The following is a 26,594-nucleotide window of genomic DNA, read 5'->3' as shown; positions in this document are numbered from 1 at the left end:
CTAAAAGGAATGATAATACATTTTTTGCATTGAGTTTAAGGCCATGACTTTGGCACCAATCATTTGTTTGTGTAAGACCCTCTTGTAGGATGCTGACATCATCTGGAGATTCTATGACTGCTCCCAGTTTGCGGTCATCAGCAAACTTTGTCAGCTACAGACCTTTAGCTTTTGCTTGTAATTCAGAGAAATAGATTGCAAACAGTATAGGTCCCAGGACTGATCCCTGTGGAACACCACTGCTTACAGGTCTGCTGTTGGAGGTGGATTTCCCTATTTTGACTATATGAGTTCTATCAGTGAACCAGTTAGTGATCCATCTAATGATATAAGGGTTGATGCCTAGTTGGGTGAGTTTGTCAATGATGCCTGAGTGGGGGATAGTGTCAAATGCATTAGCAAAGTCCAGGTAGGCTATATGTACAGATTTCCATTCATCCGGGGCCTTAGTGACTGTCTTGAGGAAGTCCACCAGGTTTAACAGGCATAATCTCCCTTAGATAAATCCAAACTGAGTAGGGTCAAGTGTTTGGAGATTACCTATATCTTTGTTAAGGTCCATGATGATTCGCTCCATGGCCTTGCAGACACATCTAGTCAAGCTAATAGGTCTATAGTTCTCAGAGTCAGTGGAAGCACCACCCTTGTACAAGGGAATAATGGTGGCTGTTTTCTATTCAGCTGGTACGAAGCCAGTGCTTAGACTATGACTGAAAAGATTACCCAACGGTGTTGCTAATTCATGTTGGAGCCCATGTAGGACGCAGCCTGGGATGTTATCAGGTCCCACAGATGCTGTGTTGCTCGCCTTAGAGTGGGCATTTATGACCTGCTCTTTAGAGATACAAGGTAGGGGGACAGGTGGTAGGGATGCCATGGGGTACATGTGGTGGCAACATGGTAGTGACGTTTTCATAGAACCTTTTGGCCAACAAGTTAGCTATATCCACAGGCTCGGCTCAGTATATGTTACAGCAGGAATTATTTATTTTATTTTTATTTTATTTTACATTTGTTGACCGGGCTAGTCTAACTGGATACATGTCCATTTTTAGTAGAGGCCCGGGGAGAAAAGCTCCACTTTAAACTAAAATAAATCAAGACAAACAAACAAAAGTCCATGCAATATATAAAGTACATATACTTTAGGAATTTCTTCATCAATTTGAGTTATACAGTACTAAAAATATACAGATTGTGACAACTCAGTTTAACAAGGTAAAATACAGTATTATTACCAAGGGAAAGAGATAGATATTCAACATTAGCATATTGGGTATGAAAGTGCCTTTATAAAGATGTACATTGGTTATGAAAAAGTGTATAAGATAGAGAAGTGAGAGAATTATTGAGTGTATGTACATGAAGAAGTAATTACAGTCATAGCAAAAGAAATAGACTGGTTAATATACAAGGTGGAAAGATAAGAGCTCACTGAAGAAGGCAAAGGTTGTTAGTAGCATACTCAGTGATAGCATCTTGGGAAATAAGATATTAAGAAGGGGGTGAGGGATGAATTTGCTAATACTGCAATGTGGGTTATTGGAGGAGAGTTATAGAGTAATGTTGTATTGGGGGGGGGGGTTAGTACAAGGACAAAGCCATTGTGTTTTTAGTTGAATCTTTAGTTGCTTTTTAAAGAGTGGTAATGATGAGAGAGATGTAAGTTTAGTGGGAAGCTTGTTCCAAATCTTCCCCACTGTATTAGAGAAAAGAGAATCACCTGCCTTGTTGTGGGATTTTTGGATGGTAACCAGTAGTTTATTTGCTGAGGGAAGGCTAGTAAGGTTTGTGTAGGGGGAGATGATGCTACTGAGAATAGGAGTATTACTAGGCTGGTACAGAATTTTATGGGTAATGGAGAGTTGTTGAAATTCTAGCTAGTTATGTAGTTCAAGCCATCATAGAAGTTTGAGATTTAGACAGTGATGAGTTCTAAATGTGGACCCAGTAGCAAACCTGGCAATATTGTTGTAAGAAGTGGACAATTTGTTTAGGTTGCTTTTGGAAAGATTAGTATAAACTGGTGAGGCATAGAAGAGGGTGGAGATCAGATGGGTCTGGGCAATAGTAGTTCTGGCTTCTGGGGTAAGAAAAGATTTTATCCTATATAAGGATCCAAGTTTTCTGTTTACAGTTTTAATAGTGGTATTAATATGCGAGTCAAAGTTGAGGTTGTGGTCAATCAATACACCTAAGAGTTTTGTAGTTGGGTCAGGCGCTATGATTGTACCATCGATGGATGTAATAGAGAAATCTATTGGGGTGGATTTGATAGTTGGAGTAAATAGTAATGTTTTTTTTGGCATTAAGGAGGAGGTGATGATGTTGGAACCAGTTTTCTACTTGGTTAAATACTGTTTGGGTGATGGATTGGAGTTCAGATGAAGTGGATGCATTACAAATCAAAGTGGAGTCATCTGCATATTGTATGCTGGTAGGGTGAGGTAAATTAGTAGAAAGGTTGTTAATGAATAAGGAGAAGAGTAGAGGTCCCAGGATAGAGCCCTGAGGGACACCAAGGGTAATAGGGAGCTGTTTGGATAGGTTATTATCCCAAAGGACAGCCTGCTGTCTATTGTGAATATAGGATTTGAACCATTGTAATGCCTGTGTATCAAGTGAGAATGAGTTGAGTATGTTGAGGAGTATTTGATGGTTGACCATATCAAAAGCTTTACAGGGGTCAATGAACAGAGCAGAGGAGAGCATGTTATTGTTGCGATGTTTATTAATGCAGTCTGTAAAGGATAGGAGAGCAGTGGTGGTACTGTGGAATGGTCTAAAAACATGTGTGGTCAAGAAATTGTTGATGGATGCATTTTTCCATAATTTTGCCTAGTGGTGACAGTAGGGCTATGGGACGAAAGTTAGAGAGTTCAGTAGAGTTCTCTCCTTTGTGAAGTGGGATTATGTAAGAGATTTTCCAGAGGGAGGGAATGGAGCCTTCAGTTATGGTTCTATTGATTAGAATAGAAATGGGATAGGCAAGAGCTTTTCCTGCAGTTTGAAGGTATTCAGGAGGTAGGAGATCAGTTGAGGGAGTACAAGGTTTAAGTTAATTACAAACAAGTGTCATTCCAATGGATATATATTTTTTACGTCATTCCGGCTAAGGAGTTAATTTTTTATGTAATGAAAAATATAGATCATTTTCAGTTGATCCATGGCTTGAATCTGCAGATGTTTGAGGTGCCATTCAGTTTTCCTCAAAAGAAGTTCCACATAGGGTGTGAGGAGAATACAAGCAGTCATATGCCCCAGACCTGTCAGGAATCATCTTGCTATGATGCTGCATTGTTGAGCAAAGTCTGCTAAGCAGTTTCAGTGCCCACATGCTTGTCTTGTAAATGGAAGAACCTCCACCAGAACCAACTCTACTACTGTCTCTTAAAAGGTGCCAATGTTGACAGAAGCATAGACGACTTTTTGTAATTTATTGCTATCCTCAAAAACCTGAAGAGTACAACTGCCTTGTCTATGTGATGAATCAACCATTTTCTTATCTTTGCCACATTCATCCATTCAAAAGAAGTAATGATGTTTTGTTTTCATAACAATCATCCAGACAGGAAAACTAATAATGTTATGTTTCCTTAGGTGTGGAAATACTGGAGCTTAATATTTCATAAATAATTTGGGAGACTATAGTCAGTCTGGATGGCAGGGCTAAAAACTAAAAATGATGCTATGCTATTTTAAACCCGACTCCATGTGCAGAAATGGGAAAAAAGGCTGTGGATGGATGGATATTTTTTGTGAGTAGGGCACAATAGAATCTAAGGACAGGCATCTGCCACATTCATGGTTGTCATATAATAAGAACTCTGCTGTATGAAAGGAAGTCCAGTTTTCAAAGATAAAAATCACAAAAGATTTTGCATTTATGATCCTGTTCAGGTCTGACACATCTAGAACTGGTCTTGGATTCTTGTTTCTTAGAATAATAAATAGTGTAGAAGGAAAGCCCTGACCTCATTTATGTGAAGTTAGCCTTTGCACTGCCTTCATTTACAAACTTTTGCCCATATGTTGTACTTGCGGACTAGGTGTTTTTGAACAAGCTGCATTTTTGACCTTTGAAGAAACTGTACTGTAAAACCTTGCTGAACTTTCCATAGAATCCATTTGGTTACAGTAATCTGCTATGAAGCAGGAGAGTGAGTCTGAAATATGCTTCCTAAGGGTGTTGGAAGAGGAGAAGGGTAACAACACCAACAGCAGTCATTCTGAATATATGGATCTTGGATTATTATTGAACTATTTTCTATTCTAGTCTATCAGTGCTATTACTACTAGGAAGATACTGTAAGATTTGGAGCTTTTCTAAGATTCACTGTGTGTTAATTAAGTGCCCCAACAGCTAACTTTTCTGACATTTATGTTTTAATCCTAAGCTCATTATTAAAGGGTAAAGTAGTTAAGGGTACCACTTTCTCACAATGATTAAACATACAAAAAGAAACAGTAGCATAAATATGACATCAGCTTTAGGGGTAGCATACTGTGCACTAGGTGACAGACCATTAGCTTTCAAAATATTCATATAGATATTAAAAAAAACATGTAGGCACTCACTGATCACTCTACATTAGAAAGTCATCAGCACTTACCACTCAAATTGCAAACTTACCTTAGAGTATCGGTCTGAATTCATATCAAATTGTGTATCAAAGTTGTTTTTACTGAAATGGTGTAATATTTCAGCTGAAGATAACAAACTTAAACAACGAGGACGGACTTCATCGGTTCTTGAATTAATAAGCAGAGTAACCTGGGAAAAGAAATAATGGGAAAATATCACTCTTCTAAAGCTTAAATACCAGTATATTTTTCATATTAAAATATTCACCATTATGCAACAGAAGGATAAAGCAGATTGGCTGTGACGTAAATTATCTAGGAACAACTAACTGCATGTGTGCTGAAGTAACACACACTGGGAAAGGTGGGAGTGGCTGATGACAGGGTTAGCCATGCTGAGGAAGGAAGACAGTCAGACCAGCCGGATGACTGACACCTGTTGAAAACAAGCACTACAGCAAGCAGCAACAAAGCTGAACCACGAGGATCCACTAAGATGTGCAGCTAAGCAAAGAAGTCATAATCTGTGTACCTCTCAACTGTCCATGACTTTGACTCAAGTTTTACCCCTGTTCTCCTTAATCTCTCCTAAAACTGATGACTTTTGGAAAAAAGGTGCTAAATTACATTTAATAAACAAAGACAATAATCATAGTTCTACATTTCTTTTACTTCTGAAAATGTATATTAATTCAAATTTGTCTTATTCTGTCAATGCCTCAGGCTAATAATACCAATATTTTAAAAGTGTCTCCGAGTGTCCTTGATTATTTGCACATTTGTATCTGATTCTTTGAGATCTATGATAATCAGACTTATGCAAGGTGTGGGGGGGGGGGGGAGACACTGTCAAATTTCACATATCAGGTTGTCGTTTAGGACAACAGAGGATGTCTGGATAACAGCCTTATCTAGTTAGCTACTGCCCTTGGGGAATGGATGAGCCTGTCATTTGTCAGGTGAGAAGATGCTAAGGCAACTGGGAGAAAAATGCCTAGATGAAAAAAACAAACAAAAAAAAAACATGTCACTACACCCTTGTGTATCCAGCTCTGCTCCCACTGACCTTGGGTTAAATTATATGTCTGGTCGGTGGGGCCTGATAGGGACACAGGACAGTTACCTTTCCTTCCTCATAGGAAGGAAGTGGGATTTGTAGGTTGTTTGCTTGTGTTCTAATGGAGCTTAGGGCAATAGCAAGCACAGAAACATCATCTGAGTTCATGCTGGATATCACCCAAGTGAGACTATGTTAATTGCGGCACTGCAACTTAAGTATACAAACATGATCTAGGACATTACTATAAGGCCTGCTGAATGTAGATATGATGGATCCAGTTCTGCTTTCATCTGTTTTCATACATCCTTGTAATGAGTTATATAAGGGGAGAACAAAATTAACCAGTGTGAGATCTGCGGAAAAGCAGATTTGGAAAACCCTTCTCATCATTTTTGTGTAAGAAACTAACAAAAAAATCTTTAGGTTATACCACACCATTTAGTTACTGCTCATTTTGAATTTCTTGAAACAGACAGGGAGGGCAAAAAACAAGATAGAGGACATGCCCAGTGATCCTAGAATAGTACTGGTTTATGAAGAACCTTCAAACTATTATACAGGTTTAAAAAAACAACCCATTTCAGATTAAAAATCTTTCACATCATGTTTTGAGGAAAAAATACATTAATACTTCTCACCTTCATCACTTTCAAAGACTGTCAACAGTGCTATACTCACCATGCTGGGGGGGGGAACTGTTAGCAATGTAACATTCCACATGCTACTACTGTGTTGCTTTAGTAAGTACTTGTGCGACTCCTGTAAGTATTGTATGTTGGAATTCCAAGTAGTATAAGTAACATACATTGCAGGGATCAAAAATTATGCATAAACCACATCTTGCGAAAACAGTTTTTTAGCCATGGTGGTTCTTCTACATGATTGGGTTATGATTATCAGCCACAGTCTCTGACTTTCATCTCCCTCTCCTGATGTCATAGTATACTAGGGTCAGAGGAAAGAAAGGAACAATATGAGGTAGGGGCCTGACAGTCACAGGGGTGACAAATTATAAAAAAAGATTATTCAAATGTCAGGAATATGTAACACACACACACAGAAATTATGCCAGGATGTCTTGGTGGACTGCCCTTTCAAGAAACTTTAAAAGACCCTGTCTAGACTACAGTGCTTACTAACAGTTTTGGAAAATGACCAAGTACAACTCTCAAAGTCTTCTCTGTAGAATGAAGGACAAGTCAAATCAGAAACAAGTTTTAAATACTGTCATAATTTCTTACAGTAAGACAATTTATATTTACATCTATTTTAGGAAGCCTGCAATTATGATGTATGGCACTATTTGGCACTGATTCTCAATGTTTGCTACAAAATCATAAATTTTAAGAGAACCACAGCAGAATGTATTAGGGGCACTTGAGGGGAGGTAACTGTGCAACTGCTCAACCCATCTTATCAGGAAAGACATTCCAGAAACATCCCAAAAAGTATGAAACTTTCAGTGAAATGACCCTTTCTAACACACTGGTTAGAAATTATCTCCCTCGCTTGGGTTGTGGCTTGTTGTGTGTGATGGCTTGCATGCATCAATGATAATGTGAGCTATACCTTCAGTATTTTAACTATCACGAGGGTCTTCAAAGGTTGACAGGTCTTAAGTGAGGTGTTAAGACTAATGGTAAACCATCCACGCCATTACCAGGCTGTAGCACTTTGGAACAGTGGAACAGTGTCGGTAGTGAAGGGTCATATTTTTATGACAGCGGAAATAATATTAATGTTAACTGTGTGAAAGGAAAGTCTGGCAATTTACTTCCACATCTTGCCATGAAAACTCTATGGAGGGATAATGGCATTACAACAAATACAGTGCTAGAAGAGAACCTCTTTGGTTGGACGGTTTTTGTTGAGCTACTGGGGGAGAGAAGAATAATATTCAGAATAAAGCCAGTGTACATGGTGCAGATGGATTAAAGCATTTGGGACCTCTAAGTGCTGATGCTGCACTACATGAAATTATGGTTAGAAGCTCCAGATGTCTTACATTTTGAGACATGGAATGTACAAAGTATGAACCAGGGGAAAGCTGGATATAGTGAGGAATGAAATGGAATAAGTACAACTTGATATACCAAGTGCCAGTCAAATGAAATAGACTGGCACTGGACACTGAATCAAGCAAACACATGGTATATTATTTTGGAAATAAAATACATAGCAAAAATTATGTATTTATAATTAAGAAGTTTGCAAGAACTGCTGTGATGAAGTACAGTGCAGTCGGTTAACACTTAATAGCTATTCATCTAAGAGATACACCAATTAACATAACTGTTTTCTACATGCTTTTGCTGCTGTGCCTGCTGACCATCAAGCCTCACCCATCAGTCAAGTCCATTAGATCTCCTCATCCTGGAACAACAATAGTTGAGTTTAAAATACCTTTATAACGAAGACAACAGAGCTTTCAGGTTAAAAACCCTTTTTCAATGTTTTACAACAGGTATGATAAAACGCCCACTTATATACACAATAGTAAAATAGATCATGTGACCTGCAGCCACCATCACATGACCATTATGAGTGTAAAAACATTCAGAATTTGTCAAAAATTACTATATGCAACTAAAGCTATCAAAAATTTACAGAAATTTACAAAAATCAACATTTAGCCTAACCAGTTATAACATCGAGCAGAAATTCTTGAATATATAACATTATACTAAATTATATAAGAAATTTATACAAAAAATTATACATAAAATGTTTATTATCAAATTATTAAAAATTATAGAACCTTTTGTGTAAAAAGTCCAGAGTTACTTTAATCTTGTTTGTTGTATTCTATTTAGTATGGGTTTTAATGATACTGATGCATTTATACCAGGGGGTACATCAGCTGACAACCTAATTATCCATTCATATTCCCTTAGATCTAATAAATTGGACAAATCACCTCCCCTGGGTGATGCATTAACACAATCTATAACCTGAAATTTAAAATAGTGCGAGGTACCCTTAGATGCAATATGTTTAAATAGCGCATTATTCTCATTAGAATGTCTAATATTTGACTTATGTTCCGTTATGCGTTCTTTAAACTTTCTAGTGGTTTTACCCACATAAAAACATGGACACATTTGACATGTTGCTATATATACAACATTATTGGTTGTGCAGGTGGCGTAACCAAAAAATTTGTATTCTTTTCCTGACACAGGATGTTTAAAGATGTCCACTTTTAAAGTATCACTATTTTTAAGTAAGTCATTACAGCAACTACAATTATGACAGGCATATGTGCCATGCTTGACTGTTACTCTCAAGCTAGGTTTCATGTAATTAAAATCCTTATAACCAAGAATATTTTTCAGGGTTCGCATATTTCTGTAACTAAAATAAGGTTTTTCACCAACTATTAATTTTATATCATCCTGTGCCAATAGTACCTTCCAATATTTATATATTATTTTATTAATGTTCTCTGACATTGAGTTAAAAGATGTTATAAATCTCAACCTATTAGTACTTGACATAGGCATATTTGTGGTTTCACCTGATTTTGGTATTTTGTTAAAAATAGGTTCATATATTCCTTCCCTATTGGATATAATATGCTCTTTAGTATTTTTTAATAAATTCATAGGATATCCACTAATCCTAAGCTCTTCCTGGGTTTCATCTAACTGCTTTATAAACATATCATATTCTGAATTTAATCTACTAGCTCTGGCCATTTGGGCCTTAACTATGCCTCTAAAGACATGGGGTGCATGCATGCTGCTTGCATGTAAGTATCTACCCGATGCTACTTCTTTCTTAAATACGGATGTATTAATTTCATTATCATGTTTCTTAATTGTTACATCCAAAAAATTTATAGATGTTTCAGATGTTTCTACTTTGAATTTTAAATAACTAGTGGTATTATTCAGAAAGGCAACATATTCCATAAGATCAGATAAATCTCCTTTCCAAAGAAGGAAGCAGTCGTCCACAAACCTTTGGTAAAATATCACATTATCATTCATAAATTGCTCACCTACACATATATTCACCATCTCCCATTGATATAGGACAAGATTGGCGTACGTATTTGCTACAGGTGTGCCCATTGCTACGCCTGTTTGTTGTAGGTATATGTTATTATCAAATAGAAATATGTTATTTTTCAAGACTAAGTCTAATAACATACAGACATTTTCTATATGTCTAGTTGTATACCTAGAACTTTGTGTTAAGAACTCTCTAATGGAATCTACTCCAAGGTCATGCGGAATAACCGTAAATAACGAATTAATATCCATAGTCACCATGTGAATATCATTAATGTTATAATTTTTAGCTTTTAGGGCTGTATAGCATAGTTTTAATCTTTCAAGAAATTCTGCTGTATCCTTAAGTACTGTTTTACAAATTGATAATAGAGGTTGTAACTGTTTCTGTAAATACAGTGATATTGGCTCCGTAATCCAGCCTTTACCAGATACTATCGGCCTCATGGGTGGTTTGTCTATAGATTTATGCACTTTGGGGACGCCGTATAATTGCGGAATTATTGGACAAGGAACCGTGAAGAAATGAAACAAATCTAGTGATATGTCGCCTGATAATTGAAGTTCATAAATACACATATTCACGTAACTTATGCATTTCTTAACATCTAACTGTGTTATTTGCTTAAATGCAGCTGGATCTTCTAGTAATAACAAGACTGACTGTCTATATTTGCACTCATCCATGATGACTATAGCACCACCTTTATCAGCCGCCTTAATGATGATATTAGTATTATTTATAAGTTCTTTTAATCCCAGATGTTCAGGGTATGTGATATTATATAAAGCATTAAATCTTTTACTAGCATACAATTTTCTAATATCAAATTCACATAAGTTATAAAAAGCAGTCAAAACAGGTGGGTAACTTGGTATAAATGTGCTTCTTCTCTTGCACATATTAGCATTATAGTCATTGGTTTTAAAAATTAATTTCAGTGCTATAGATCTAATAAAAAGATTTAGGTCAGTTAATACATTGACCATATCTTCCGTTCGTGTGGGTATAAAACCCAGTCCCTTATTTAGCAATGTTACATGCTCTTTGTTTAACGTAAATGTTGAAAGATTAATAATACTTGCCATTATCTTCTGGCTACTTTGTGCTGTTTTTGCGGACTGCTATATTTCCTTTTCGAAGCCACTTGCATGTTATTATTCCTCGTAATTGATCTGCCTCTTGACATTGATCTATTGCCAAGTCTCTTATCCTTTTCTTTTACACGCTCTGCGCTCTGCAATTGAAAGGGTTTGCTGAAAAAATTCTTTATGGTTTGTTGCGAGACCGGTATGGTCTGTTTTATCTGATTTTTATCCATTCCCGGTACTGAAGTACCTTCCACGCCATGTTGTAGGCTTATCGCCCCCTTGTCGAGTACTGATGACGTATGCCGCCTCACGGAGGTGCCGGCCTCGACCGGAATGCTGTGATCTTCATTCAGTGGTGAATTTAAAGACGCAGGTGCTAATTCAGGAAAATTGTCCAGAGAGTCTAGAGGTGTATTGGTTAATATTTGCTTTCCATTATATTGTGCTTCATTAGATATCAGTTCAGAGGACTCATCCCTATTTGTTCTAATATTTGTAGATGTATCATGTTTCGGCCAAGAAAAAATATTACCCAATTGGTAATCAGAAATATCCCGTAGTAGTTTCCTTTTTTTCACGACCTCCAGGCGGTCGTCCAAAGTGCTCAATCTGTCCATCATAGAATTGTATATTGATTGGACGTTAGCAAAGCCCGGTAGGGCTAGAATCTCCTCTTCCTTCAATAAAATTTCTGATTTCAGTTCATTTTCAATATCTATAAAGAAATTATTCATTAATAACATACACTCCTTACTTAATTTCAGGTTCAAAGTCTGCCATTGCTTTAGCAGTTCTGGGTAGGTGTTCCCGTATGAAGGCATTTTAGTAATTCTAAGCCCTCGAGGGGCTATGCCTTGTTCCATATACGCATCAAAGCTGTAGCGCTGCCATTGCAGACGCTTGTATGTACCAACTTTCCTCTCTAACGCCTGTACTTGGCGTTCAAAGTCCAGTATGTTTATAATAGTAGACTCATTCTCCTTAGACGCTGCTGGTAATGTACCAGGCATTAAGTTCAGCAGAGGATTAACCTCCTTCTCAAACAACGATTTAAGATGATTATGATGATCCATTACTGGCTGCAGCAGGCTGTAGTGGAACCCAACTTCAGTGCAAAATGAAACACGTTGAAGCAAAGCACTGAGACAAGATTGATAAATCCAAGAACAACAATAGTTGAGTTTAAAATACCTTTATAACGAAGACAACAGAGCTTTCAGGTTAAAAACCCTTTTTCAATGTTTTACAACAGGTATGATAAAACGCCTACTTATATACACAATAGTAAAATAGATCATGTGACCTGCAGCCACCATCACATGACCATTATGAGTGTAAAAACATTCAGAATTTGTCAAAAATTACTATATGCAACTAAAGCTATCAAAAATTTACAGAAATTTACAAAAATCAACATTTAGCCTAACCAGTTATAACATCGAGCAGAAATTCTTGAATATATAACATTATACTAAATTATAGCGTTAGAGAGGAAAGTTGATACATACAAGCGTCTGCAATGGCAGCGCTACAGCTTTGATGCGTATATGGAACAAGGCATAGCCCCTCGAGGGCTTAGAATTACTAAAATGCCTTCATACGGGAACACCTACCCAGAACTGCTAAAGCAATGGCAGACTTTGAACCTGAAATTAAGTAAGGAGTATATGTTATTAATGAATAACTTCTTTATAGATATTGAAAATGAACTGAAATCAGAAATTTTGTTGAAGGAAGAGGAGATTCTAGCCCTACCGGGCTTTGCTAACGTCCAATCAATATACAATTCTATGATGGACAGATTGAGCACTTTGGACGACCGCCTGGAGGTCGTGAAAAAAAGGAAACTACTACGGGATATTTCTGATTACCAATTGGGTAATATTTTTTCTTGGCCGAAACATGATACATCTACAAATATTAGAACAAATAGGGATGAGTCCTCTGAACTGATATCTAATGAAGCACAATATAATGGAAAGCAAATATTAACCAATACACCTCTAGACTCTCTGGACAATTTTCCTGAATTAGCACCTGCGTCTTTAAATTCACCACTGAATGAAGATCACAGCATTCCGGTCGAGGCCGGCACCTCCGTGCATACGTCATCAGTACTTGACGAGGGGGCGATAAACCTACAACATGGCGTGGAAGGTGCTTCAGCACCGGGAATGGATAAAAATCAGATAAAACAGACCGTACCGGTCTCGCAACAAACCATAAAGAATTTTCAGCAAACCCTTTCAATTGCAGAGCGTGTAAAAGAAAAGGATAAGAGACTTGGCAATAGATCAATGTCAAGAGGCAGATCAATTACGAGGAATAATAACATGCAAGTGGCTTCGAAAAGGAAATATAGCAGTCCGCAAAAACAGCACAAAGTAGCCAGAAGATAATGGCAAGTATTATTAATCTTTCAACATTTACGTTAAACAAAGAGCATGTAACATTGCTAAATAAGGGACTGGGTTTTATACCCACACGAGCGGAAGATATGGTCAATGTATTAACTGACCTAAATCTTTTTATTAGATCTATAGCACTGAAATTAATTTTTAAAACCAATGACTATAATGCTAATATGTGCAAGAGAAGAAGCACATTTATACCAAGTTACCCACCTGTTTTGACTGCTTTTATAACTTATGTGAATTTGATATTAGAAAATTGTATGCTAGTAAAAGATTTAATGCTTTATATAATATCACATACCCTGAACATCTGGGATTAAAAGAACTTATAAATAATACTAATCTCATCATTAAGGCTGATAAAGGTGGTGCTATAGTCATCATGGATGAGTGCAAATATAGACAGTCAGTCTTGTTATTACTAGAAGATCCAGCTGCATTTAAGCAAATAACACAGTTAGATGTTAAGAAATGCATAAGTTACGTGAATATGTGTATTTATGAACTTCAATTATCAGGCGACATATCACTAGATTTGTTTCATTTCTTCACGGTTCCTTGTCCAATAATTCCACAATTATACGGCATCCCCAAAGTGCATAAATCTATAGACAAACCACCCATGAGGCCGATAGTATCCGGTAAAGGCTGGATTACGGAGCCAATATCACTGTATTTACAGAAACAGTTACAACCTCTATTATCAATTTGTAAAACAGTACTTAAGGATACAGCAGAATTTCTTGAAAGATTAAAACTATGCTATACAGCCCTAAAAGCTAAAAATTATAACATTAATGATATTCACATGGTGACTATGGATATTACGTTATTTACGGTTATTCCATGACCTTGGAGTAGATTCCATTAGAGAGTTCTTAACACAAAGTTCTAGGTATACAACTAGACATATAGAAAATGTCTGTATGTTATTAGACTTAGTCTTGAAAAATAACATATTTCTATTTGATAATAACATATACCTACAACAAACAGGCGTAGCAATGGGCACGCCTGTAGCAAATACGTACGCCAATCTTGTCCTATATCAATGGGAGATGGTGAATATATGTGTAGGTGAGCAATTTATGAATGATAATGTGATATTTTACCAAAGGTTTGTGGACGACTGCTTCCTTCTTTGGAAAGGAGATTTATCTGATCTTATGGAATATGTTGCCTTTCTGAATAATACCACTAGTTATTTAAAATTCAAAGTAGAAACATCTGAAACATCTATAAATTTTTTGGATGTAACAATTAAGAAACATGATAATGAAATTAATACATGTGTATTCAAGAAAGAAGTAGCATCAGGTAGATACTTACATGCAAGCAGCATGCATGCACCCCATGTCTTTAGAGGCATAGTTAAGGCCCAAATGGCCAGAGCTAGTAGACTAAATTCAGAATATGATATGTTTATAAAGCAGTTAGATGAAACCCAGGAAGAGCTTAGGATTAGTGGATATCCTATGAATTTATTAAAAAATACTAAAGAGCATATTATATCCAATAGGGAAGGAATATATGAACCTATTTTTAACAAAATACCAAAATCAGGTGAAACCACAAATATGCCTATGTCAAGTACTAATAGGTTGAGATTTATAACATCTTTTAACTCAATGTCAGAGAACATTAATAAAATAATATATAAATATTGGAAGGTACTATTGGCACAGGATGATATAAAATTAATAGTTGGTGAAAAACCTTATTTTAGTTACAGAAATATGCGAACCCTGAAAAATATTCTTGGTTATAAGGATTTTAATTACGTGAAACCTAGCTTGAGAGTAACAGTCAAGCATGGCACATATGCCTGTCATAATTGTAGTTGCTGTGATGACTTACTTAAAAATAGTGATACTTTAAAAGTGGACATCTTTAAACATCCTGTGTCAGGAAAAGAATACAAATTTTTTGGTTACGCCACCTGCACAACCAATAATGTTGTATATATAGCAACATGTCAAATGTGTCCATGTTTTTATGTGGGTAAAACCACTAGAAAGTTTAAAGAACGCATAACGGAACATAAGTCAAATATTAGACATTCTAATGAGAATAATGTGCTATTTAAACATATTGCATCTAAGGGTACGCACTATTTTAAATTTCAGGTTATAGATTGTGTTAATGCATCACCCAGGGGAGGTGATTTGTCCAATTTATTAGATCTAAGGGAATATGAATGGATAATTAGGTTGTTAGCTGATGTACCCCCTGGTATAAATGCATCAGTATCATTAAAACCCATACTAAATAGAATACAACAAACAAGATTAAAGTAACTCTGGACTTTTTACACAAAAGGTTCTATAATTTTTAATAATTTGATAATAAACATTTTATGTATAATTTTTTGTATAAATTTCTTATATAATTTAGTATAATGTTATATATTCAAGAATTTCTGCTCGATGTTATAACTGGTTAGGCTAAATGTTGATTTTTGTAAATTTCTGTAAATTTTTGATAGCTTTAGTTGCATATAGTAATTTTTGACAAATTCTGAATGTTTTTACACTCATAATGGTCATGTGATGGTGGCTGCAGGTCACATGATCTATTTTACTATTGTGTATATAAGTGGGCGTTTTATCATACCTGTTGTAAAACATTGAAAAAGGGTTTTTAACCTGAAAGCTCTGTTGTCTTCGTTATAAAGGTATTTTAAACTCAACTATTGTTGTTCTTGGATTTATCAATCTCCTCATCCTGGCCAGGTTAAGCTGTCATACAAGCAGTCTCAGTGATGGTTTTTGCCATCAGTGGCATCTTGGCAATGACGGCATATTTAGAATAGTCCTAACCCCTCTCCTGGATAGGGTACATGCAAACTACATCACCTCTTAAGCCAGTATGCTTTTCTATGTGAGTGCATGCCCTTGTACACCTGTGATGAGGGCTAATGCATTCTGTCTTAGTGGCCAATTGCTTGCCCCTGGGCTCTCCTTTGCATTAAAATCCCTCATTTGAGGGACTGTGACAATGGACAGTCCTAATCTTCCCCCTCTCCCTGAAGACAGGCACTCCCATCCTCCCCAGCCCAGCTCCAGCAGATGTCCGAACCACTATTCAATCTCAGGTCACCAGCAATGAAGCTGGCAAACCCATTAATGTGATTGTCATTCAGATATATGTGCCAAGAAGAGGGGCAGAAGATTACAAATGCTGATCAGTGTGAAGAGAAAGTACAAGCTAAAATTGACAGACCATGCAAACTTGATATACCGATAGCCACTGGTGGCTGAAACATGAAAGCTGGTAACAAATGTTAAGTGGTTAGAAAATATGTGCAAAGTAACTGAAATGAAGCAAAAGACCAACTGCTTCAGTTTTGTAAGACAAGCAACTTGCTCATTTCAAAAACTTTTCAGCAATAAAACCAACAGTTGTGCACATGGACTTCAATCAGTGGTTTGTATCCATCCATGGAGTTTCTTAAGCAAGGTAGCAGCATCTGTTGGCTTGTTTCATTTGTATGTACTGTCTCTGTACTGTTGCTATTAAGTATTATTTACATTTTAATTCATAAACTTGTAGTTTCTTTTTTATTTCCTACTGGTGTTTCCCTTTCTTCATCTTGTACCCTCTGTCGTGTATTTTATCTACCTATTTACGCTGTTTTGACCAAGGTGGTAGACTGTTCCTACGCCGACCAATTTCAGCCATAGCCTAGAAACTACACTGCAAAAAGACACAGGAAATGTTACATAGATGAGAATTAACAGATAACAGCTTCATGCTGGCAAAGTTTGTAATCATGTAAAATGTGCAGCATAGTGGTTGTTTGACATGTCAGAAAAGTTTTTGTAAATTGTATACATACATACAGATATATATATATATATATATATATATATATACATATATACACGCACACACACACACACACACACACACACACACACACACACACACACAAAAGCTTTGCAGCAGAGGGCATGCATAATAAATATGGTAATGCTTCATGTGAATGGCTCAGAAAATGTGATTTGCCTTAGAAATACTGCTAAATAAAGTCTAGAAACTCACAATGCCACACATATTTGCCACTCACAGAAAAGGGATCAATGGGCCTACATTGAAGGCTGTAAGCAGCCTATGACCAGAGGAATCTATGAAGCTATAGAATGCCAGAGAATAAAGTCCGATGAATGTACTTGAGGAGTAACAGCAGAACTAAATGTTAATGGATTTTATAGCAGTTTAGGCTTAAATGCTGAAGGAGAATTGCTCAGTTCCAAATGATAGACTTTGATTTAAAACAGAACTGTGGGCCTGACTTCAGAAATGAGTTACTTAAGACACAATTTTCCATAAGTGTGCTTATTTTTGATTTAAGAAATTATCTTTAAGTTTTCCTTAAGACTGTAAATAAACTGCACTTGAAATCCATTATGTTATACCTGCTACACTGGTGGCGGCTGGTGGACAAAATGTGGTGTGTGTGTGTGAGTGTGTATTTTATGCTTTTGTTAACTGGGTTAACACACACACACACACGAAACAGAACTGTTTTTGTTTTATTAACAGCCTAAGATATTTTGCTAAACATGGAGAAACTCATACACATTCTGGTGCAGACTTGCACAAACCTGGGTCGATACATAATGGCTCTTCAGCAAATGAGTGAGGCTACTAACAAACACTTGGCCACTTTCCAGGAATAAGTAACTATGAAAGCCACAGTACAGGCTGCTAAAACGCCCACTCCACCATTAAGGAACTGAGTAGGGATGACAGCATTGTAATCTACCTGGCTGCCTCTGAAAGATATGCCGCCCAGGATAACTAGGCTCACTCTGACTACCCTAAATTTTTGTCTTTGCATTGTACAGGGGAAGCACTCAAGGCTTATATGGACTACAAAAAGCACTGCTACCTAGAACTGGTGTGTCTTCTGAAACAAATATTTCATAAAAGGATTTAATTCACACAAAGCAGCATAAGTGTCTGATTTAAAGCATGCTTTAAATTTATGGTTAAAACCAAATGCGAGCAGTAAACGTAACATGAAGAAAATAATACACTCAAAATGATACTCCCAAGGTTAACTGTGAAAATAAGCTTTTCACAGTGAACCTAAGAATACTGATAATTTGGTTGTACTAATTGAAACTGCAGAATATATGTGTATGTTGTACCTTTAAGAGGCATTTCCAAGGTCAGCACATGCATATAAACAGGCAGCACGTGCTAGCTTCAGTGCCACTTTGGGAGTGCAGCCAGAGAGTGTGCATGTATGAGAGAAATAATCTGTTTATAAGTTTATCTAAGTTAAAGTTATTTGCCTCAATCCTGATGTGTTTTGTACATAATAAAGCTGCTTGAACAAAAACCATGAATGTTCGTCTATTTCATCCTGACTGGACGAATGACATGATGTCAGAACCGGGATTCCAAAGACTGCTTTTCAGAGATACGAGGTGCAGAATCCACTGTAAAGGTAAAATAAAAGAAAAGAGAGCAAAAAAGGACAGAAACAAGCTAAAGATAATGAAAACTTGCATGAATGATTATTTTATTAAAAAAAGATAAAATGGAGCATTACAAGGGCACAGAATGCATTATTAAGCAAATGAATAGCACAGAAATTTTTATTAAGCAAACGAAAGATATAAAAAGTTTATTAAGCGAAATGTTCGAAATTAACATATTTGATAAAATGACCATCAGAAAAGTACATAAGAGGTTGAGTTGCCTCAGGACTGCAAAACGAGCATGTTTAGAGTAAAACGAGCACAAGAAGACATTAAATGGGCAAAACGAATATAATAAAGGGCAAAAAGGGCATCTTAAGAGTAAATAAAGCAAGGTGACTGCATGTTTTGGGCAGATTACAGTGTTCTGGCACAAACAGTTAACTTTGCATTGATTATTTAGTGTGTAAAAGTACTGTGCATTGATTCCTAAGAGTTTATTGTATGCAAAGTGCAACTATTTCGTGAAGTGCAGTCAAAATATAGCCAGTTCAAAAGGTTTCTTGTGCTGGGTGTATCTACTCGTGAAGGGCTGCCATCACAGTGTGTTTCTTGCACTGTAATGAGTTACTTAGCAAAATACAGGCATTTTGGAAGTGTTTCAGTGTGCTGTGTACTGTTTATTTGCAATGTGCAGTTACTTCGAAATGTTTCTTACTCTGAGCGACTTCTACTACCCAGTTTAGTCACACAGCGCAGTTACTTTTCAAAGTTTGTTACACTGATAAGAGGTGGTTTCTTGAAGTACAATAATTTCAAGAGTATTCTTGTGCTACAGAGACTTATTTCACAAAGTGCTTCACAAAGTATTTTGCAGAATTCAGTTACTCAGAGGCTTATTGTGCTCATGGGCATAGTACTAGCATAACTTTCTGGCATATATATATATATATATATATATATATATATATATATATATATATATATATATGTATGTATGCATGTTCGTGCAGTTACAAGTGAATTTGGATTGCATTGTGTTTTACTGTAATTTGTTGGTATGGCAGATGGATTTCGAAAACCATTACCACTTGTATTTGATCAGAATAGTGCAGAGAACTGGACAATATTTGAGCAAGAGTACGATATTTTTATATAAGCAGCTTACTCAGATAAAGATGCATGCACCAGGGCATTCATTTTGCTAAAACTAGCTGAGTCAGATGTCATTGACATTGAAGCATTCATTTGTGTATGCACCAGCAGTGTATGAAGGTGAAGGTAAAAATTGTCATATTGTTGTTCGGGCTGAATAAAAGGAAGATCCTGAGTGCTTGAAGCGTAAATTCAGAGAAACGTGCAACCCACAGATGAATGTTACATTAAAGAGACTTTGTTTTACACAAGAAACCAAAGGCCAGGAGAAACATTTGCAGCTTATATTACTGAAAAATCAACAGTCCCAAGGATGAAGCAGCAAGCAAAAACTAATAAAAACCAAACCACCAGTCTGGCTGAACAATGAAGGAAACCACCAGCAAACAGCGAAAAATACAATTTAATATCGCTTTCATCTCAAAAGACTTCTTCAGAATAAAAATGCTGGTGGTTTGGTTTTTATTAGCTTGTATTACTGACTTGAGAAACAAAGCTAAAACTTGCATGTTTGGTGATTTAATAGATGAGCTCATAAAGGACAGGCTTGTGTGTGGCATTAATAGTGCTGCTGTGACAAAGATTTTGCTTTGTGACAAACTTAACGTTGAGCAAAGCTATTGAGATTGGTCAGATCCATGAAGTTACAGAAAGGCACACAAACATGCTTACAAGTGACAACACAGCATGGGTTCAGCAGGCTCCAAAGTAAATATAGACAGCATGCAGCATGTGGCAGCAGAAACAGGCCTAAGCACATGGCAGCTGCAGCCCCTGCGGGTGTGGCAGGGAAACCATGTGGCTTTCTAGCAAGTTCTAAGACTAGTTCAGTCAAAGGAGCATGCTGAGTGCAGAACAAAGGTTGCTCAGTACAGCATAGGGGTGAGTCAGCAAAATCCAGGTCAAGCCATACCTCTCACGTGCACCTCATTACATGGAATGTTCCTCACCTGGGGTCTTAAAAAGTTCATGTTCCTCAAAGTTCCAAATTGAAAGGGTCTGTCACACATTCAGTGTTAGCAATTGTTTTAAATAATATCCATGGTAAATAGAGCTGAATCATATAATTTCATTAAAATAATTATTCTACAAGTGAAAAGATTGCATTTTAACTATCCTTTGAGCTTCCTAGTCGAATCTGTTAGCAAGCTGTTGGTAAGTGTTCCACATTTTGCCCATTTGTTTCACATTATGAGAGGCAGTGTTCCTCATTTTAGAGACTGAAGGCTGACTGCTATGGGTCAAGCTTTATTGTTAACTGGCGTAACTGTGGTGCCACCCATGAGTCCAGATGAGAAAAGTGCTTGGCATTTGGTCAGTAATGTCACAAGTATAAAAAATGGAATCTTTTTCAAAGGTTTTGCAAGTCAAGTAAACCTCACTCAGTTGCAAAGAAAGGCCACTCAAAAAAGTAAGTTGATCATACAGAGAGCTGCAATCCTATTTTCTACGTAGATGGTGTATCAGTAATTTGTGAAAAGGTTAATGCAGTAGATTTATTAGCAAAGGCTGAAGTGTTTTGTACTGTCCTGATGCATGGTAAACCCATCGAGCTCAAAGTAGACACTGGTTCAAAGTGTAATGTTATGTCAGCTGAAACTTTTAGTTATGTACTCACCATAACTTCAGATGTTTGGGATCCATCTCGCCTACATTCTGACTGATGGGTTCGGAGCCGATCCCTCGGCTCCGACTCGGCACGCTTATGCCAAAGAGCGAAGTCTCTTATTGGCTGAGCTTACTATATCCCAGGATGCACCACTACCAGTCCCCCAGATCTAGTTTGTCCGCATACATGCACACATGCACGCTCTGATTATATAACATCGTCAGATGAACAAGATAAAAACAGTAGAACTCAAACCGTTCAATCTCTTCTGATCTCCAAGGCAGGGGAAGGAGGGTGGGTATTAGGAATGTAGATGGATCCCAAACATCTGAAGTTATGGTGAGTACATAACTAAAAGATGTTATGTGATCCTATCTCGCCTACATTCTGACTGATGGGACAGCGTCCTAGCACCTGAATCCTGGGTGGCTCACTGGAAAACACTCCTGAGTACCGTGGAACCAAATGATGCTCGTCCTTTAGATGCCACATCCAATTTATAGTGGGAAATGAAAGTGTGCGGATTGGACCAAGTAGCCGCAGCACAAATCTCCGATATAGCGAGCTTGGAATGAAAAGCTATAGAAGTAGCCATAGATCTGGTAGAGTGAGCTTTGATAGATGTTGTAAGTTGCTTATTCAAGAAGAATAAGCCTGAGTTATGCAATCTCTAATCCATTTGGAGATAGTAGCTTTTGTGATGGTTTTACCCAATTTATTGTCTGAGAAGGACACAAACAACTGGTCTGACTTAGAGTTGCTGAGTCCTGTCTAAATAGAAGCGTAATTGCCTGTGAACATCCAATTTATGGAGAGTGTATTCTGCTTCATTGGAGAATTTTGGGAAGAAAACTGGTAGCTCTAGAGACTGTTGGAGGCAGAGATTAGAACAGACCTTTGGGACAAAGGATGGATTAGGCCTAAGTGATATTCTATCCTTGTGGAAAATCAAGTACGGTGGTTTAATAGACAGGGCTTGAAGCTCTGAAACTCTTCTTGCAGAAGTAATTGCAACTAAGAAGGCAGTTTTCCAAGACAGATATTTTAACTCACATGTAGCAGCCGGTTAAAGGGGAAGATGTCAATGCACGAAGCACTAAATCTAGATCCCACGGAGGCGCAGGATGAAAAACTGGGGTCTTAACAGACCCGCACCTTTAATGAAAGTTTTGCATAGTCTGCTGCTCATCAATGGAGGATCCATGGACTCGTGAAATTTAGAGATAGCCGCTAGTTGGACTTTAATAGTAGAGACAGAAGATCCTTGATTAAACAGGGATGTTAAGAATTTCAAAACCTCTGGGATAGGAGCAGTGATAGGGTCTAAGCGCCTGAGTTGAGCCCAGATAGCAAACCTCTTCCACTTACTGAGGTACAATTTCTTAGTGGTGGGTTTGTGGGCCGAAGATAAAATGTGAATAACTTCCGGGTCTAATGTGTGACTTCTAACTAAAGTCGGAAGTGGAGGAGCCAAGCTGTCAACTTCAAGGATCAAGGGACTGATGCTGTTGTCCCGACTGATGAATTAGCAGGTCCAGAATTAGGTCTAAAGTCCACGGATCGTCCACCGCATGTTTCTTCAGGTAAGGAAACCATACCTGACGAGGCCAGTATGGGGCAATCAGTATCATTGGACCCCAATTGAGAAGCTTTTTGAATGACTTTGGAGAGAAGTGGGATCGGAGGAAAGGCATAAAGTAGCCCTGTTGGCCAAGGTTGTGCTAGAGCATCCATAGCTGGTACTCCCTGATGTGGAGTCAAGGAGAAGAACCTTTGCACTTGGTGTTTAGTGGAGTTGCAAATAGGTCGCAGCACGGCCCCCATCTCCGAAAACCTGATCTGCTACTGTTTTGTTTAAGGACCACTCGTGAGGAGAGAGAATTGTCCTGCTTAATCTGTCTGCCAGTATATTCGATTTCGAATGTGGGTCGCTACCAAGAAACGGCTGGTAGCTACCGCCCATTCCCACACCCTCATGGCCTCTCTGCAAAGGGGGTAAGATCTGGTCCCTCCTTGCTTGTTTAGGTACCAGACCACCGACATGTTGTCTGTGTGGATGGCGATTATGCCCTGAGGGAGAAACCTGTGTAAGGCCTGTAGGGATAGAAGTACCGCCCTCATCTCCAATACATTGATGTGGAGAAGAGTTTCGCCTGGAAGCCAGGATCCCTGAACTAACCTGCCCAGACAATGCCCCCACCCTGTCTGGGAGGCATCTGTCGTCAGGGTGACCACTGGAGAGGGAATAACAAAAGGACTTCCTTGATTTAGATTGGATGTCTGAAGCCACCAGCGAAGGTCCCGTTTGCATGTTTCTGTAATCATGATGGGATGATTGAGGGAAGGTCCTGAAAGGACCATTGAGTTGACAATAGCCACTGAAGAATCCTCATGTGCAATCTTGCCAGAGGAACTAAAAGAACCGTGGCAGACATTGAACCTAAAACTTGTAGAACCATCCTGGCTGGGGCTTTGGATCTTGAAATCAGAGCTTGAACTTGGCCCTGTAAAGTTTGGATCCTTTCGGCAGGAAGAAACGCGCATCAATTTTGAGTCTATCTCTGCTCCTATGAACCTTATGCGCTGAGAGGGCAGCAAGACAGACTTTGACCAATTGAATGTAATCCCCAGGGTAGCACCCAGGAGATGGTGGCTTTGAGGTTGTCCATTAGTAGATGCCTGGTGGTGGCAGTCAGGAGCCAGTCGTCCAGATAGGGAAACACTTGGAATCCAAGACTCCTCAGGTGAGCCGTCACTACTGCCAAACACTTGGTGAACACCCTGGGGCTGTGGTGAGACCAAAGGGCAGTGCACAAAATTGGTAATGACTGACTCCCAGGCTGAAGCGCAGATACCTCCTGGACGCCTGATGTATCGGTATGTGATAATAGGCGTCCTTGAGGTCTATGGAGCACATCCAAACATCCTTCTCCAACAATGGGAGAATGGATTGTAACGTGACCATTCGAATTTGGATTTCGTGGATTGGTTCAGTCTGCTGAGATCCAATATTGGTCTCAGGTCCCCTGTCTTTTGGCACTAAAAAGAACCTGGAGTAATTTCAGATCCGATCTGGTCTGTGGGGACCGTTGGATGACTCCTTTCTAGCAGCTTTAAAGCTGGCTGCAATTTCCCTTTGACTGGGTGGTGGGTCCGGGATTTTTGGACGGTGGGGGTGAGTATGTGAATGGGATGGTGTAACCTCCGGCAATGATCCGGGCACCCATCTGTCCTGAGTGATTGACTCCCAGGCTTTTAGGTGCTTGGCAAAATGACACCCGACTGGCTCGAGCAGCACAGCCGGGCAATCCCTCATGATGTGTGGGAGGCTGAAGAGCCACGAAAGGACTCGCGGTCTCCAGAATTGCGGGGCCCTCTGCCGCCTCTGGGACGTCTCCCAGAAAAATTTCCCGCCCTCTGCCTCTGGAAGGGGAATCTTCCTGCTGTTGGGGAAAAACTTACGTGATTTACGGAACCACATCTTCCCTCCTTTAGCCTTGGGATAAGGCGAAAGGGAGTGGAATAACGGGCACCTACGGCAGATAAAGTTTTTCCCTCTTGCTCACAGCGGTAAGGGTGTCTTTAACCTTAGGTCCAAACAAAGAGGACCCATCAAAGGGAGCGCCTGAAGGAAGACTTGAAGGCCTCCGAACTGACACAAGCGGAGCCAGGCTTGTCTCCGAGAGCCACGCCTGTGCCTGCCGCTCTACCCGCCCTTCGGCCGCATAGGAAATGAGCCTCATGGACGAGTTAGAAATTGACGTAAGGATAGCCAACTGAGAGCTAACCGACTGGGCTAGCTGCTCAGGTAGGTTACCGAGAGGGAATCTGACAGCTCCTTGACCAGATCCCTTTGAAGCCTGGTAAAATGTGCCAAATAATTCAGAGACCTTAAAGTAAAGGCCGCTGAAGTCAGGGTGCGCTTCCACCTGTCCATGCTCCTAGACTCCTTATTAGGAGGATGGATGGACGCTGGAGCCTCTGCCACGTCCTGTTGTGTAGCAGATGCCACCACCATGGCATCTACAGCCACGCCTTTAGTGAGGAACTCCTTCTCGGGTGGGGCAGACAAAAATTTATTAGGACGAGAAGGACTGGTTCCACGGTATCTGGATGTTCCCGCCTTCGACAAACTAAATCCAGAAGCTCGTCGAAGGGCGGAGACACCCAGGTGGCGGAGGGCTGAGCCCCAAAGGCCTTGAGGAGCACTGACTCATCAGCAGAGGGGGGTTTGGATATCCAGCCCTCGTTGTTTGAGGATCTCTAAGATGTCTGCAAATGAGACATCATCCGAGGACGACTTTGGGGACCCCTCTGCATCATCAAGATCAGTGTCCGATGTAATAGACTCGGGGGAGTCCACGTGCTTCCTCTTGCACGATCTCTTCCTTGGGGTTCCTCTGAAGACAACTCAAGAACCCTCAGGAGGAGGGGAACCCCAATGGGGGTAACCTCAGGCCCAGGGCTCCGCTGCCTACGGACAGGGGAACTGCCAAAGACCCAGTCTCCACGCCCAGGGAAGGTGCCGGTAAAGCCGGAGAGATGGCCGAAGAAGACTTGGCCAAGGCACTCCTCATAGCTCTGAAAGCCGGACCCCCAGAATCCTGGGAGTGTCCGTCCCCGAGCCATGATAGCCGACGGAAGTCCCGCAGCCAAAGCACCGAGGGGGAGGCTCGGAACCGAAAGCATAGGTCCCGAAACATCACCCCGGTCCAGCCAAGAAGTCCGGTACCAAACTCGGACCCGAAGGCCTGGTTGGAGTAAGGGTCGGAGCCGACCCTAAGATCTCCACCGGCTCCAACAGCACCTGCTCGGCCGAGCGACGAGCGGTCGGAGGAGGAATAGCAATGGATGGCCTGGGCAATCGGCTCCGAAGCCAACTGGGTCGGAGCCAAACAAATTTTTGCAAGACTGGGGACTGGAACAGTCTTTGGAGCACCCTGTCTATATCTGAATCCGCCATCCTCGAAGACCGAGAGGATACTGAACGGGTTCGAGATGGCCTTCCAACGGCCCCAAAGGGCTAGGGACCGGCCGAGGCGACCCGATGACTATCGGCGCCGAAGGAATACCCACACTAGATTCCATCGGTGCCGAGGTGGACTTCGCCGAGGAGGAAGTGTCTGAGCGGGCAACCCTTGTCGGCTCCGAGACCAGTGGAGCCGATGAAGGTGACCCACCTCTCGATGCCCCAGCCATCGGCTCAAGCCAGAGGAGTCGAGACTGGTGGCA

The 26,594-nt window shown here is 39.4% G+C and overlaps 1 protein-coding gene across 1 annotated transcript in view; it reads right to left on the bottom strand.

The window, feature by feature from the left end:
- The window catches only part of LRRC9 (leucine rich repeat containing 9), a 3,097,114-nt gene that overhangs the window by 1,155,820 nt on the left and 1,914,700 nt on the right, over positions 1-26,594 (bottom strand). The window contains exon 20 of the mRNA XM_044073581.1: positions 4,634-4,774. Coding sequence (XP_043929516.1) covers positions 4,634-4,774 — 141 coding nt within the window. The remainder of the gene's footprint in view (positions 1-4,633; positions 4,775-26,594) is intronic.

Source organism: Protopterus annectens, chromosome 6.part0 (genome assembly GCF_019279795.1).
Source record: "Protopterus annectens isolate FY-2018-M chromosome 6.part0, PAN1.0, whole genome shotgun sequence".
Taxonomy (NCBI): domain Eukaryota; kingdom Metazoa; phylum Chordata; order Ceratodontiformes; family Protopteridae; genus Protopterus; species Protopterus annectens.
Note: the sequence above shows the minus strand (reverse complement) of the source record. Positions and strands in the feature narration are given on the sequence as shown.